The following is a 17,561-nucleotide window of genomic DNA, read 5'->3' as shown; positions in this document are numbered from 1 at the left end:
AGAAACAGAGACAGGGAGATTGAGATTGGAAGGCAGAGGCCAGGATGCAGTTCTTTCATTAGTATTATCTCATGTCTCTGACCCCGTCTTGTTCTCTAATGCTCACAGTCGAGGTTTGTGAGTACTTGCTGGCAGCCATATAGTACTTTATCCTCTTGATCCAAACAGGTTCTCTAAAGTATATTTAATCTTTTGCTTTTACTAACCTCTAATATCAGTGTTCAAAACAATTAATTGACCTTCAAACACTTTAAATACAAGTCTTTGTAGCTCCTTGGCCTAAGAAAGTAGAATTTTCCCTTTAACTTGAAATATGAGAAGGGTAAAACTGTTTGTTTGTTTGTTTGTTTGTTTTTGTTTTTTCGAGACAGGGTTTCTCTATGTAGCCCTGGCTGTCCTGGAACTCACTCTGTAGACCAGGCTGGCCTCGAACTCAGAAATCCGCCTGCCTCTGCCTCCCAAGTGCTGGGATTAAAGGCGTGCACCACCACTGCTCGGCGAGAAGGGTAAAATTAAACATCTACATCTCATCTTAAAAATGAGTAGAATTACCAAGATATATATGTGTATGTATACATCCTTGTAAAATAGACTTACCACATGTAAATAAAAATGCATATTTTCATGTTTGACTAATAGTCCTTTGACTAAATTTTCATTTCACTGTTTTAAAGACAGGAAAGAAAAACTAATTTTTAAAAATAAATTATTTGTCAAAGTCACTAAGCAAATGATCTTTTGTGTGAAATTAAGAAGTAAGAGCCCCCAAATAATGTCAAGTATAGGTTTCATCTTGTGGAGCAGGCCTTGAAGCCAGTCAGGAAGTGGATGGCTACTCTGTAACGTTTATACCAGTCTTCCACAGATGGGCATGTCGGGCATATTTGGCTGCTGGGAGAAGAAGAGTCAATTTTTAAGAGGGTAGCCCATGATAAGTCAGCAACACTCAATAAAAGACCACATACCCGAGAATATTTGGGCAACATAAATTCCCTTCGCTGTGAAAATGATGGAGACACTAAGAGTTGAATGGGAAGGGGAGGAGGGGAAATATGACTAAAACACTTTGTATGATATTCTCAAAGAACTAAGAAAAGAAATAGAAAAGAAATAGACAGCCCTTAAAAAGTCTACAGGTCCTTCTGCCTGCAGCTGACCGTCTGATGGACAGCATGCTAAGTACTCACACTGAGCAGATGACTTAACAACAGAGGGTAACAGGATTGTTTACTGGCTCCTGAGCAAAGAAACTTTTAGGAAGAGGAGCTTGCTATGACAGTTCTCAAACTGAGAGGGGAAAAATTAATGTGTATAATTCATAAATAATCTAATATTAGATCTTTATAGTTTGCTTTTATAGATATATAGCCTGCAGCCAATAAATAAATAATAAAATATATTACTAACAACAAGTTATTATTATTGATATCTCAAAAGGCTATTCACACAAAGCCTTAAATAACTAAAAGTAATTAAAAAATGAACTTTCAGTGGAAAGGGCGAATGCCCATGATGAGCATATGCCACTTGAGGTCTCACTAAGTGGATTACTAGGTAATCCACTGCTCCTTTTTTTATTTTGTTTCAAGTCAGGGTTTTAACATTTTGCTTAAAATTCTGAGCTCAAGCAATCCTCCTGCAGCAGCCTCCTGAATAACTAAGTGTATACCCCATTCACTTCCCGCCTCTTAAACCCTTGAAATCCTAGAGCTGAGGATGCAGGCCAGTGGTGGAGTGAGTGTACAGCATTCACTGGGCTCTGGAGATGAGGAGGGTAGCCCCAGACGCTCAGTGGGAGAAATGTTAATACTCTGTGAAAAAAAGAGAAAAGATATAGTAGGCTACTTGTGAGCTGGCAATTTAGACTTTAATATGTGGAGAATGAGTTGAGTAATTTGTTTCTGTAAACTGTTAGGTTCAATGTAAGGATTGTTGTTTTCCAGTGTGTGATGCCCTAAGGGCTAAGTGACAGAGAGCCACTCCTGCTCCAAAGCACTCTGCAGTCAGTATTATTTTGGGAAACTCTGGAGACTAGAAAGCAGTCTACTTTTAGACATGCCATAATGAATGCCCTCCTGTTGTGCTTAGAATCGTGTAAGAGATGGTATGGACTGCATCCGGGGATTTGAAATAACGAGAACCCCATAGACAGGAAAGACACATCCTGTGTCTTGTGAGTGGACCGTGCCAAGGCAGAGCCACTGCCTCTACAGACTGAGAGATGCTTCTTGTGGAATTTCTGTGAATTCGGGTCACTTGCTTTTCATGATCTTTGCAACCTTAAATAAAATCTGAACCTACCACAGATTTATTCTGCAGCTGAATCTTAGAAATGGCACTTACTACAACATGCATAAATCACCCATTTATGATGTGGAGGAAGTTACTTACTGTGCAGAATAAACGTGTCAAAATTGATCTGCTTTCCAAAAAACTACAGGCTCCTTTACCCTCCTGTGGTAAATTTAGTAACTATCTTCTTTAAGTTGAAATTAAATCTCAGTTGTGAACAACACTGGCAGATGAAGAATAGAAATGTTGAGCATAGTGACGCACATCTGCAGCCCCAGCCCCTCAGGTGGCAGAGGCAGAGAACTTCACATCGGAGTCCAGCCTGGCCTGCATATTGAGTCCCATCTCAGGAAAACAGAGTAGAAAACAAGTCTTTTCTTCATCTCTAGGACATTTCTGGGATTAACATTAAGCTTGATGGTGGGAGTCTTTTTTTGTTTTTGTTTTGCAGTTTTTCGGGGGCATGGAGCAGAGAACTAAACCCACACCTGTATGATAGAAAGAATTATCAGGCCCTGTGCTGGATCTCTGCCCTTTGGTGGTTTTTGGTGGTAGTTTGGTTGGAGTTTTGACTAGCACCTTGAGTTAAATCTCTTTTTTAAGTCAGAAGGTACTTGGAAGTGTATACCCACAACCCCATTTTCATTCTGAAGCAGGACCTGAAGGGTCACTGTGTAGCCTGAGAATGACCCTCTGACCCCTGCTCCCCAGTACAGGGATGACAAATATATGCCATACATGCCATTGTGCCTGGCTTTGTTAGAACTTAAAGAGAAGAATGTAGTCATCCAATTTAAAATTTAAGTTGCCATTCAAAGGTGTGATTTAAATGGTCTTTGTCTCCTTTTTCACTTTTCTTTTGTTTTTCAGACAGGAGCCATTGGCTGTTGCTACCATGGCAACTTAGACACAAATAACCAATAAGGAACCTATAAAAATAATAGTTTATTAGCACAGCAGAATTAACAGGGACCCACTATATATTTTAACAAAAACATTTTGTTTGTATATTTATTTTTGTCTTTTGAGGCAAGGTCTCACTCTGTTCCCTAAGCTAACCTCAAATTTACAGCAATGCTTCTGCCTCACTCAGCCTCTTAACTGCTGGGGTCACAGATTTGCACCACCATGTCCAGTTAGGTGTCTCTTTCTCAAGCAACTTCCTTAAGACAACATGCTGTTTGTTTGTTGAGACAGGGTTTCTTTGTATAGCTTTGCTGTCCTAGAACTCACTCTGTAGACCACACTGACCTCAAACTCAGAGATCTGCCTGCTTCTGCCTCCCAAGTGCTGGGGTTAAAGATGTGCACCACTACCCAGTGCTGGTAGTAATTTTTATAGCAAATCTCTGCCTATAATGAAGCAGGATTCTGATGACCGGGGCGTCCATAGCCACATAACAGATTTCTTTAGGGTCTTCTCTGATTAGGTGTAATTGTGATTGTCTTTGCTTAGATTTAAACACCAGTTAAACTAGAAGGTGGATATTTGCTGCTAGCTACTATGGTGGTTTGAATAAGAACTGCCCCCATAGGCTCATATATTTCAAAACTTGGTCCCCAGCTGGTGGAACTGTTTGGGAAGGTTAGGAAGTGTAGACTTGCTGAAGAAGATACAGTAACATGGGTCTCATAATTGTTAGATCCAGCAATGGCCTGAGCCTGTGCAGCAAGCGGTCTGGCCCAGGCGGGATGTCTGCAGGGTCTATGCAGGCTTACAGTGTGCAGGTTGTTGCCTCCCTTCGTTGGGTTTTGGGTTTTTTGGTTTTTTGAAACAGGGTCTCTCTATACAGCCCTGGATGTCCTGGAGCTTGCCCTGTAGACCAGGCTAGCCTTGAACTCAACAGAGATCCACCTGCCTCTGCCTCCCAAGTGCTGGATTAAAGGCATGAGCCACCACTGCCAGGCACCTCCTGTCTTAGTAATACTCTTCTTACAGAATTAACTCTTCATTTGTCTAAATAATCACCTTAGCCTACTATGTCTCCAGATAGGGGGTGGAAATGCCAAACTTCTGTTTCAATGAAGCATATATGGCATGACTTGTCACCACCACAACTACCTTCACCAACAACTACACACTCAACAGCCATTTCATCCGAGAGTTTTATGCGAGAATAACATAAGTCAGTGGTTCATTTGCTCAGGTATTTAGTGATCAAAGGGATATAAGGGAGACAAATAAATTCAGTAAGTTAATAAATTTCATAGTAAATCAGAAAGTGATAGACATACTGTGAAGTTACATATATAATACAGGGTAAAAGGGAAGCTGATATTGCTTACAGACAGTGAGAGTGGGCCACACTGTTCAATATGGTGTCAGGAAAGCCTTGTTAACATGTGGTTTCTGCAAAGACATAGAGTCATCAAACTGATAGGGAAAGCGAGCATCCCAGGCACAGTTAGCACCGATCCTAGAATGGAGTCATGCAGTGCACTGGGGAGCCACAAAGGCTGGCGAGTCTGCGTGGAGGGAGCACAGATATAAAGCTATACAATTAGATATAACGCTATATAATTAGACCCATGGGGAACCTGATCACAAAGGGCCATGTGGAGTGTTATAAACACTGATTTTCACTATGAGTTAGGAAACAGGGTAGATTAGTTGGGATTTGTGCTTGGTTTTATGTGTATGCCACTTGTGGAGGGGTACCAGTGGCAGCCAGAAGAGAACAGTCTATCCTCTGGAGATGGATAGACTCCAGCAGCTGTGAGCCACCCAGTGTGGATACTGGGATCTGAACCCAGCTCCTCTGAGAGAGCAGCAAGTGCTTTTAATCAGTAAGCATTTCTCCAGCTGGGTTGTTGTCTTATTGTTTTAATTGTGCTATTGAGATATAGTTCACATATCACACGATTTTCTCAGTGTATTGACACTAGAGTATGTTGATCTTCAGCGTGTTTACAAACACGTTGGAACTTCATCATAATCTAGAACATTTCATCATTCCCAAAGAATCTCCTACTCTAGCCTAAACTATTGTCTGTCCACATAGGAGTCTCTTCCCTAGGCAATTTATGAGTGGAATTACATGTTTTTCTTTTGAGCAGCTTCTTTCCCTGGCATAATCTTCCAAGATCACCCATGTTGTAATAGCATACTTCATTGTTCTTTATGACTGAATATTTTACCGTATGCATGTACCATTTTCTTAATATTGGAATCGTTTCCCTCTTTTGGCTCCTATGAATAATGTTACTCAGAAGATTTCTGTATGAGTTTTTGTGCATTGTGGGTTTAAAAAGAGTCATAACAACGGACTTACGATGAGTGTCATCTGAGTTACCAAAGCTATGGGGGCTGGAAGTACTGCTCAGTAGTTAAGAATGCTCTGCTCTTTTGAAAGACCCAAGTTCAGGTCCCAGACCCCACATTAGGCAGCTCTCATCTCCCTGTAAGTCCCTCTTCTGGCCTCCACTGACATTTGCATGGATTAGGGCACATGATGTCACTCAGGCACACACATACATATAAAGAAGAAGTAAATTGATTTTTAAAAGACCTTTTAGAAGCTAACGTGGACTAAAAGCATTATCCCTCAGGTGAACATTTGCTTATTATGAAAATGCAGAGTCCTGGTGCAGTGAACTATAGTCAGGATTTATAAATTGAGTAAATTGAGTCTTCATCTTTTTGTGTTTTGGGAGAGCGTGATCCTTCCCTGCAAATGAAGGAACATCTTGGTTTGGACTTTTAAGCCTTACCACCACTTCATAAACAGTCAATACTAGAGAGTTCCAGTCATCGCTGGTAGCAACTAAGTTAGCTGTGTGAGTCAAGAGGCCAAGACCCTGATTGGTATGGACATAATGGACATAATTGTTCTAATGGAATAGAATCCCAGTTTTCTCAGGAATCATCCATTCATTTTCTCTCTCTCTCTCTCTCTCTCTCTCTCTCTCTCTCTCTCTCTCTCTCTCTCTCTCTCTCTCTCTCTCTTTTGGTTTTTCGAGACAGGGTTTCTCTGTGTAGCCCTGGCTGTCCTGGAACTCAGTCTGTAGACCAGGCTGGCCTCGAACTCAGAAATCTGCCTGCCTCTGCCTCCCAAGTGCTGGGATTAAAGGCGTGCTCATTTTCTCTTAAGACTCTTGACAAGGCCAGGCAGTGGTGACACACGCCTTTAATCCCAGCACTTGGGAGGCAGAGGCAGGTGGATTTCTGAGTTCGAGGCCAGCCTGGTCTACAGAGTGAGCTCCAGGACAGCCAGGGCTACACAGAGAAACCCTGTCTAGGAAAAAAAAATCGGGGGGTGGGGGGGGGGTGGGGGGGGGAAGACTCTTGACAAGGATGCAGGATGCATCCTACTAGGTGACAGCAAACCATCCTTTTCCTGGCCAGTTCCTTTTGAAATCAGTAATAATTATGACACATAGTGGGTTCTCTGTGTTAAGTCTGAATTGAATTCAGATAAGCCCTGAATATACAGGGCTATAAATGTACAAAGCAATGAAAGATCTCATTTTCCACTTACCTTCCTCTAACTAGCGAAGGCATGTAGTCTCAGCCACAGATAGGCAGGACTTCCCTTCCACCAGGTCTTTCATCAATACTCACTATAGACCGTAAGTCAATCCATACGACAGTGAAAACCGTTCGCAGGGAGGTAAACAGAGCTATTGTACTCTCTCTTCCTTTAAATTGTTTCTTTGCCCAAAGATTAAAACAAAACAAACAAACAAACAAACAAAGACATGTATTGGGGGACTGGCGAGTCACACATGCCACTGCGTGTGGATGCCAACTCACAGGAGTCAGTTTTCTCTTTCCACCATGTGTGTCCCCTAAACTGAACTCTCACAATCCCTATACCCACTGAGCTGTCTCACAGCCCACATAAAGGCCTTTGGGGTTTGTTTTTTGTTTTGTGTTTGACACAATTAGGATAGGGATAGTATCATGTAGACCATTCCACACCAGGTTTCCTATAGGAAAGTAGAGAGTCTCCATAGTCCAGGCTGGCCTTGAACTCACAGCTTTCCTCCCAGATTGCAGGTATGAGCTACCACTTCTAGGTCATACTTGGTTTTGTTATTTTTGTTATATTGAAAACATTTTCCTATGAGATCAGATATTCTTTACAATAATTTTAATTTAATTAAAATATAAAGGATACGTCTTTAATCATTGTAATCAAGCATTTAGACTGTTTACATTTTTAAATACCTAATGCTAAACTAGATATTGTATATATTAATAAATTCATCCCCCTAGGCATGACTATTTTTAAATGTATGGTGAGGCAGTTTCAAGTATGGCTGAGTGGAAATGTTAATTTGCTTGACATTTCTGGAAAGCAGCTTAGCATCGTGTACTCAAAAGTATGGAATCAGCTTGATGGCTCATGTTGAGTTTGTCTTGTGGTTATGAAGCCCCTGTGCAGATCATGGAGTGTCCTGTGTCTCAACTGACAAAGTAGCTATCCAACTGCAGTCAGTCAGACTCATCAAATAATACCCTTAAAATATGAGTTTTGTCATCTATGAATTATATCTCAATTTTAAAATTAAAAAGTAGGGCTAGGGAGATGTAGCCTGGTATGGAGTACTAGCCTGGGGTCCACAAGGCCCTTGGTCAATCTCCAGCACCACACACAACAAAATTAGAATATGGAAAAGCAAAGCTCTGTAGCACTGGACTGATACTTTTTTCTTGATATACTCATCAAGATTTGTTTTCTCACTGTGAGTCCAGTGTGGTTGAATGTCATACCCCATAACCACTTGATGTCATGTGGCTCTGGGTGCACACTGAGAAAGACATTCTATAGCAGTTTCTAAGGAGGACATTATAGGCCTGGAGGGACTTCCCAGTGGTTAAGACACCACTCTTACAGAGGACCCATGTCCAATGCCCAGCACCCACATCAGACGGCTTATGACCACCTGTAACTCCAGCTCAGGACTCTCCTGGACTCTACAGGTACCTTCTCTCACAAGCACATAGCTACACACAGATACATTTGTCACTTTAAAAATAATAAAAGTAAATATTTTTTCAAAAGAGTATAACACTAAGGACTAAATTATAATGTACACCTACTGTTGAGAATCTCTCTGCCCCACGTTGGGGGCCAAAATGTTGCAGCCCGAGCTGCCCCATGCTTGGGGGCCAGAAATGTCCCAAACCGCTCTATCAATGTTGGAACCCACACTGCCAAAAGCCTTGGGGGCTAAGTTGTTAGAGCCCGCACTGCCCCAAGCTGCTCCAGTCCTCGGGTCGGGGTTCAGCAAGAGAGAGAGTGAGGATGGGGGTGAAGAATGGAGACCAGACAGAGTGTGATTCAATCCCGTGTATTCTTCCGTCTCTCTTCTTCTCTCCAAGTCCCTAGTTCCTAGTACCAAGTCTCAGGTCCTAATCCTAATTCCAGTTGCTAGTCTCTTTCCCAGTTCCAAGTTCTCTTCCAAGTGCCTGTCTCCAGTACAAGTGTCTAATCCAAGTTACCTGTCTCAGTCTCAAGTGCCCACTAATTTCTTCTGTCTGCCTCTAGCCTTTTATATGTCTCACTTCTAAGCCACGCCTTTAAGCCACACCTTTAAGCCATGTCCTTAGGTTTTATCTCTAAATCACACCTTTAAGTCTCACACACCCAAGGGAAAATCCTGGGTATCTAAAACAAGATGTTATCAGAGTGTGCTCCGCTGTTGTAGGCTATTGTAAACAAGTCTCTTGTTTATGGTATATGGCTCAAGATGGCTGCAAGGATGATAGCCACCTACTGTTGGCTCCCCACACCTACTATGTGCTACACATTTCTTTAATACCTTACACCTATGCTGTTTAAACAGTGGTCCCCAGCCACATGTAGCTAGTGAGCTCTTGACTGGCTAGCTGTATTTGAAGTGCATTCCAAGTGTAAAAGACATTTTGGATTTCAAAGAAAACACACACAAAAAATTAAAATATCCCATTAATAATTTAAGGTGATTATGTACTAAAATAATAATCTTTGGGTATATGATCTATTTCTTATAATTAAATTTCCCTTTAGTTTGTTTTTAATGACTACCAGAACATTTTAAATTACCTACTCATCTCACCTTTGAGACTTCTAAATACTTTTAATTTTGGTTTTGTTCGGTTTTGGTTTTTGAGACAGGATCTCTACATAGCCCAGGCTGCCCTAGAACTCACTCACTATATAGACCAGGTTGGCCTCATATTCAGAGATCTGCCTTCTGAGAGCTAGAATTAAAGGCATATGCCACCATGTCTGGCCCCATTCAATTTTGCTTAATTTCTATAACTGCTCAGGTAAAGAAGCTGAGGGAGTAAAAAACCATAAACTCAGTGGGGGAGCTGGAGCTGAGCCAGTGTCTGTCTGCCTGTCTGTCTCTGTCTCTGTGCCAGTCCCCCAACCCCCTGTGTGTGTGTGGGGGGGAGGGGGACCCGCAACTGAAATACTGTTTTGGGAAGATTTACCTGTTGTGCCTTTTCACATCCTTAGCTCTCAAATGGTAAGGTCAGCAAGCCATGCAGCCCTCTGCCCAGTGAGGAAATAATATAAAACAAGGAACCAGAATCATTTCATTTGCGGGATTTTGGCATACCAAATAAAATTTAAGTGAAAATAATTAAATTGATTAATTAGTGGCAACTGATGAGGTTTTAGGAGAAGCTGGGAAGACGTGAAGCCAGGAGGGGCTGCTGCATGCTGTCAGCAAGAGCATCCTAGACCTCTCACTGTCACAGAGACACGAGACACTCGGCCCTTCTCCTGTAACCACAAGTTGGTTCAATCCCTGAATTATTTACAGAAAAACTAGGATACTATGACAGAATTTGCATGTCAAAGAGAAAGGCCCATATACCACTCTCCTGTGCCAGTTCAGGAGCCCTTTGAAAGCATCAGGACATGTTGCCTTTGTAGAGATTTTCTTTGTGCACAGGTTTGTTTTCTTCTTGCCACTGACCAGCTTTTTCTTAACTGACTGTGAAGTTCTGTTAACGTGTGCTGTGCCTATGAGGGCCTAATGGGAAGTAGACACTTCCTAGGATGAAGTTGAATTTAACCAGGACTCAGCCTAAGGATGTCTCCTGACTCTGTGTGTACACTAGAACATCTTTAAACTAAAGACAACTTTTCATCATAAAAACAATATAAAGTTCTTACAGGAAAAAAATGATCCAGTTAAGGGCTAGAGAGTCAGCCCAGCAGTGAGCAGTCACTGCTGCTCTTGCAGGAGCCCAGGTTCGGCTCCTAGCACCTGACATCTCACAACCATCTAGAACTCCAGTTCCTGGGGATCCCTCTTCTGGCCTCGGCAAGCACTGCACACACTTAAACAAACAAATAAATATTAGAAAATTAAAAATAGGGCTGGTGAGATGGCTCAGCAGTTAAGAGCACCGACTGTTCTTCAGGAGATCATGAGTTCAAATCCCAGCAACCACATGGTGGCTCTCAACCATCTGTAATGTGATCTCATGCCCTCTTATGAGGTGTCTGAAGACAGCTACAGTGCATTTTGGGCCAGAGTGAGCAGGGTGGGAGAGAGCGGGGCCTGGAGCATTTAATAATAACACAATTAGACCAAAATAAGGTACTGTACAGTACTGAATGAAATATCAGACTCCCCTGTTAGGGCTGCTCCTCTGACCTAGTGCAGAGTCTCTGGTCTGCCTGTGAGCGTGCACACCTTCCCCTGGCCTAGTGTAGAGTCTACCCGTGAGTATACACACCTTTTTCCTGGCCTTTGGTTTTCCAATCTGGCTCTTTCTTTGCAGCCTGGACTAGTCTCAAACTTTCAATCTTCCTACTTCTGCCTCTTGAATGCAGAGATTAAAGGTGTGTGGTCCCACATAAGATAATTTTAGATAAAAGACAGGTGTGCTTTCAGTAAAAATATGTCTATGTCATTTTTATCCATGGAATTCTATTCTGTTGTTTGATTAACTAATCACCAGTTTTTTCTTTACTAACAATATTTCGTATGCATCTATTCTGGAGCTATCTTTGACAATAAACTAGATAGATAGAACTACTGAAAAAAAAATTTTGAGACAGGGTTTCAGTAGATCAGGCTAGCCTTGAATTCTCAGAGATCCACCTACCTCTGCGAGTGCTGGGATTAAAGGCTGTATCACCATAGCCTAGCTTTTTTTCTTTTTCTTTTTTTTCCCTTTGGCAAGGTTTCATGTAGCCCAAGCTGACATCCAAATTGCTGTATACCTAAGGATGGCCTTGAAGTGATCCTCCTGTTTCCACGTCCTGAGCACTCAGATTGCATGTGTGCGCTACACACCTGCTATATGAAGTGTTGGGCTCCCAGGGCTCCAAGCATGCTGAGAAAGTACCTTGTAGCATCCTCAGTCCCTGGCTGATGGTCTCTGTAACTGTTCACCCTTAGAAGCAGCGTGATAACTATCTCTGTGCATCCTTATGCACTGCCAGTGCAGGATGGCAATTGAGTAGGAGTCACACACCAGGAAGCTCTCCTCACTGCAGATAGGACCTCGTTTAACTTTTCTGATCCAAGAAGTAAGATCATTGTGATCCCAACTTCCACATGAAAACCAGGGGACATTAAATGATTTGCTTGGATCACATCTGGGAAATATAGAGCTAATGTTCAAGCTCAAATCTTTGGGCTAGCAGCAATGTGAAAAAAAAAAGGCTGCATATAAGGGTATAAACATTGTCTAAATGCTAAATTTCCAGCCAGAGAGGGGTTTACTCTCTCTCTCTCTCTCTCTCTCTCTCTCTCTCTCTCTCTCTCTCTCTCTGTGTGTGTGTGTGTGTGTGTGTGTGTGTGTGTGTGTGTGTGTGTGTGTGTGTGTGTGTTTCAAGACAAGGTCTTATATAACCTGGGCTGGCCCTAAACATACTTTGTAGACAAGGCTGGCCTTGAACTCATCTTCCTGCCTCTACCTCCTGAGTGCTAGGATTTTCACTCTGTTCTTATAGTTCTGGTTGCTCTGACAAACTGCTGTGGTGTTGGGTGCCTGCAGGGGTGAGGAAGCATATCTGTGAGCCTGTCTTCCTGTCACTGATTCCCTCTTGGACCTGCATGTCTAATACACAAGCAGTTCTTTCCCCTGGAGTCATTTCCCTCGAAGACACTGAGGGCCTTTTTCCTTCCTTCCTTTGCACTCCAGCAAATCACACCTAGCACTGGATTCTCCCAGAGTCCCAAGTTTGCATCTGACCTATTCCTTCTCAGTGAGAGAAGAAACTGGGCCAAGAGCTCCTGTTTGTTTTTCTTTTCTCCTAAGTTGGGTATGAGTAAAAGATAGGAATTAAGGAGTTGCTTTATCATAGACAGTTGTAGCATTCATAGGGAGGTAAAGGAACCCCAGGAGGATGGGTAGTTATCAAGGCAATGCTTTCTAGTTAACTCAGTGTTTCACAGTGTGTCTGTCCTGTAGAAAGTGTGTTTGAGGAGACACAGATCCATTTAAGAGTGTGCAGACAACAACGTGGAAAAGGACTGCGTGCTGTCATAGAAAGTCACAAGTCACCGTAGCATGTTAAAGATGCTGAGGAAACGTAGGGTGAAAACACTCAGATTTGGGGTTTATCACTGATATTTAGAAAAAGAGATGTGACATATACCATAGAAAGTACGCTGCAGTGAACACGTGAACTGTTCGCCTAGGATGTTCTACCCAGCACCCGTGTGCGTCTCTCTGGTTACAATGCTCACCGTCCCTTGCTTTGATACAGAAATGAGCTTTTCTATCTGTTGGGCATGGATTTCTAAATAACGTGTTTAATTTTGCTCAGTTTGAATCATGACAAAAGCGGCAGACTTTCCTCGTAGGCATTGCCTCTGTGATTTATCTATATCAGTTTTCAGTGCTGTGTAACATTTCCTTCTGTGGACAAACCAGTTCATTTCTGGGTCGCCTGTCTATTGAAATCTGGAAAAGTTTTTTGTTGGTTTTTTTTTTTTTTTTTTAATCTGTTTTGCTTTTGCTTCTTTCAAGGAGAAAAAGAAACATGAGCCAAGAGTATTGGCATAACATGATTCTGCTGTCTGGGAGCATAAAAGATGCTTACAGTGATGTACGCTAGCACTTGAGGCAAGAGAGGAAACGGAGAGGGTGTTCCTTTCTTCGATGATCCCAGGTTGCACCCAGGAAATTAAAGAAACCTGTATCTCTCAAATTATGATTATAATTCCTAGGAACATGCAAGAATACAAAAATAAATGAAATATGTCTTTTGGAGTATCTATTTTCACATAATTTGGGAGATGTGCAAAGAATTAATAAAATAAAATGAACTGGGGGTGGGGGGCAGGAAAGTACAAAGGCTTCCAGGAAAACAGATAATTCCCAAGTGCTGGGATGCAGTGTGTGTGCATTCCATGTGGCTGGGATGCAGTGTGTATGCATTCCATGTGGCTGGGATGCAGTGTGTATGCATTCCATGTGGCTGGGATGCAGTGTGTATGCATTCCATGTGGCTGGGATGCAGTGTGTGTGCATTCCATGTGGCTGGGATGCAGTGTGTGTGCATTCCATGTGGCTGGGATGCAGTGTGTGTGCATTCCATGTGGCTGGGATGCAGTGTGTGTGCATTCCATGTGGCTGGGATGCAGTGTGTGTGCATTCCATGTGGCTGGGATGCAGTGTGTGTGTGCATTCCATGTGGCTGGGATGCAGTGTGTGTGCATTCCATGTGGCTGGGATGCAGTGTGTGTGCATTCCATGTGGCTGGGATGCAGTGTGTGTGTGCATTCCATGTGGCTGGGATGCAGTGTGCACCACACTTGGCTGAAGGCTATTTCTTCTTGCATGGTACATAAAGACATAAAAGCTACATGTTCAGTTTTGGGGGTTTTTTGTTTGGGTTTTTTTTTTTTGGGGGGGAGGGTTCTCTGTGTAGCCCTGGCTGTCCTGGAACTCACTCTGTAGACCAGGCTGGCCTCGAACTCAGAAATCCGCCTGCCTCTGCCTCCCAAGTGCTGGGATTAAAGGCGTGCGTCACCACTGCCCAGCCATGTTCGGTTTTTATATTGCACATACTTAGTGTATATGGAAGGGGACGTACCAAGGACACGCATGGACGTTAGAAGACAGCTTGTGGGCACTGGTTCTCCCTTTCCACCACAGGCATCCAAAGATCAGACTCATGATATCAGGCTTGGCATCACTCACCTTCTCCCACAAAACCACCTCACATGTGAACTGTTTGCCTAGGATGGTCTGCCCAGCACTCATGCGCGCGTGTGTGTGTGTGTGTGTGTGTGTGTGTGTGTGTGTGTGTGTGTGTGTATGTACATTAGATAGTCCCTACAAGTCAGCCTCCCCTCCTTCCATGCTCCCTCACGTGTACTGTCCACCTGTGGACTCCAGTGAAAGGACAACAATGATGATTTAGATACGGACATGCATATGCCGCATTGTTGGAGTGTTGTCGGGAACAGTTATTCAAAGCAATTACCTCAATAGTGAACACATTAATGCTGTGACTGTTGATTTCTGTCTGTCACCAGAGACTAAAAAAGATGAGACAAGCATTTTAAAAATAATTCTTTTTGTTTTATGAGTATGTGCCTCCACGTGTGCATGTGCACTCTATGTGTCCTGGTATCTACAGAGGCCATCGGATGCCCTGGAACTAGAGTTATGAATGTTTATGAGCCGCGTGCGAATGCTGCGACCTGAGCTCGGGCTTCTGGAAATGCTCTTATCTGCTGAGCCGCCTCTCTGGCCCAGGACGCAAGAGCTTTCAAGGTTTGCTTTTCTGAGTTAAGAGTGAGACTCTCTCAGTCCATCCGTCTGTCGAGCTGGGCAGCACCCTGGTGGCAGCATAGTGACCATGTCCTAGTGCTGTCTGTGCCACACCCCTGCCCAGATGTGCTTGTGCATCTGGCTCTTAAGGTAGGACTCATAGCTCTGGTCCTGTGCACATGTAGTCCAGTGCAGTCCAGCCATGCACAGTAAACACAGTCTGTTACATTGAATTTAACTGAACTGGATTGGAGCCTAACTCCACAAGCGATTTTTTAGTTTGTTTTTAGGTGAGACTGATTTTTTAGAAATCTAGACAAGCCATTCTTTTTGTTTCATTGTTTTTAAACACAGTCTAAATTTAGGATGCAGCTACCAATATGTTGGTTGCCCATAATTTTTAAGCACTCTGAGCAGTGAGTCATCAAAGTCCCTAAATAGATATTTGAAAAGTCACAATAGCCCTGGGAAACAAAATTAGGTTTGGCAAATACCGTGTTTTCTCTTTGCAGTCAGGAATGTGTGGTCTTGCTGATGTACATGGGAGGAACACTCTGTATAATTTTAGCAAGTTCTTTTCCCTTCCTACTAGAGTTGAAAATGAGCAAAGATCCCCTGACAGGCTCCAATAGGGGCCCACAGCTTCCTTCTCACTGGAAACCACCTGCTGGGGACCATTTCCTTCCCAGATGGCCACATGGCATTCTCCTGACCCTGATTCAGCCCCTCCAGCATTGCCAGCCTGATGGCTGAAAGGAGGCCACATGAGGCAACTAGGTTTCAGCTGAAGGCAATGGTCGTGGCCTCTACTCCTTCCCTTCCTTGTTTGTCTCTAATGGAGTTTAGAGTTTAAATCCTCCAAGCCCCAGCATCTTCCAGCTCTGAACTATAAAGCAGGGGGAGGTACTTTCCATTCATCCCTCTCTGAGAGCATGCTTACAAATGCCATCAAAACAACCCTAAGGTTAGAGAAAAGCGCCTCACGCCAACAGGAACCTACTTTAACTAGTTTGTTTCTCCAGCCTATGTGTTTAGGGTGGCTTTGCTAAGCCCTGGAGAACTGGCTAAGTAAAACTTACTCCAGTTTAAGCAGCCCCTGTCTCAGTGAAAGAACTAGCCAACACCTCAGGCTGCCCTCTGCCCTTTGCATGCTGTGACACACATCACACACATCACACACATCACACACATCACACACATCACACAGGCTGTTTAGAAAGATTTTAAAGAGGAAAGAATGTCCAATAGGATTAGATCTGTGTTTTAGGAAACTGTATGTAATTTGTACTAATGTAACATGGTCCTAAGGCAGTGGTTCTCAACTTGTAGGGTGTGTGCATATCAGATAACCTACATACCAGATATGTACATTACGATTCATAACAGCAGCAAAATTAGTTATGAAGTAGTAGCAAAATAATTTTATAGTTGAGGGTCACCACATGAGGAACTGTATTATGTATTAAAAGGTAATACATAAAACCTTGCCCTTAAAAGATCTGGGGTCCCATAGTTTCTTTTTTTTAAAGTTTCAGTGGGTAGGGACACTTGTTGCCAAGCTTGATGACCTGAGTTGACCCTGTGACCTGCACACAAACACTGTGGCACATGGCATAGCAGCTACACTTACGATCTCGTCACTTAGGAGGCTGAGAGAAAAGGCTTGGGTGAAGCCAGTCTGCATTACACAGTGAGCTCCAGGCTGGCTAGAGCTATGTCACAAAATCCTCTCTAAGAAAAGGAAAACACAACAATGTGCACAAAGGCATTGTCCCCCTGAGTTCTTTCTGGCGTACTCAGACTCGGCATACAATATCACTCAGAACTTCTCCAGTTTATTCATGTTACTTAGTTCAGTGCTGTGAGGTGGTGCTCTGTTTTGATGAGACTTTTGCTTTTCTGCCAAATAACCTGGAATCTCTTTGTTAGTTTCCTAGAGGAAGTCCTGGCTTCTGGGCTGCACAGCCGCAGCAGGGAGAGCTCACAGGCCACCTCAAGGTCAGCAAGCAGAAGATGAGATGGCAGTAGAGAGCAGCGAGAATGTCCCAGCCTCCTCTTACCCTGCCTCAGCCCTTCCCTGCTGACCAGGGGCTTCAGGGTGGCCCTTGTGTTTGTTCTAGCTCACTGCAGGTAACCCTGACTCCTGAACTGCTGGCACAGACACCAGGAATACCGATGATGAACCCACCCCAGCCCATTTGTGATTCTGTATTAAATAAATATGTTCTATGTGTATTTGACATCATAGTGGCTTCAGTGCTTGATGGGCTTTGTTGACATGGTACATGAGAAATGTGTTGTCAGAGGTAAGAGGGACTCAGAAAGCTATGTGATACACATGATACCATCACATGGTCTTCTCTTGATATCCTGAGCAAGTGAAGTCCTGACATGAGCCAGTCACATTAAGGACCATGGAATCAGACCTTTGTGAAGTTGGCAAAACCTTTACCCCAGATCATGTTCAGAAAGGCAAATCTTCTTCTGTCTATGTAGAGTGTTCTAGAAAGTTGACCACTGCATGTAAAAACTAGCAACTGCAGCTTCTTCCTCCAGGGTGACTACAGCCTGAGACTGCTCCCCTA

The 17,561-nt window shown here is 43.2% G+C and overlaps 1 protein-coding gene across 2 annotated transcripts in view; it reads left to right on the top strand.

The window, feature by feature from the left end:
• Vps45 (vacuolar protein sorting 45 homolog) overlaps positions 1-17,216 on the top strand; it is a 64,622-nt gene extending 47,406 nt beyond the window's left edge. Inside the window, exon 15 of one of the 2 annotated variants that reach the window (XM_034500994.2) lies at positions 16,906-17,216. In XM_034500994.2, coding sequence (XP_034356885.1) covers positions 16,906-16,993 — 88 coding nt within the window. In that variant the 3' untranslated portion in view covers positions 16,994-17,216. Of the gene's footprint in view, positions 1-13,224; positions 13,467-16,905 lie in introns of those variants that run through there. The other variant, XM_034500995.2, reaches the window with a different exon arrangement.
• Positions 17,217-17,561: the final 345 nt, after the last annotated feature.

This window comes from Arvicanthis niloticus, chromosome 4 (assembly GCF_011762505.2).
Source record: "Arvicanthis niloticus isolate mArvNil1 chromosome 4, mArvNil1.pat.X, whole genome shotgun sequence".
NCBI lineage: Eukaryota > Metazoa > Chordata > Mammalia > Rodentia > Muridae > Arvicanthis > Arvicanthis niloticus.
The sequence above is the reverse complement of the archived record's forward strand: the minus strand, read 5'-3'. Positions and strand labels throughout refer to the sequence as shown.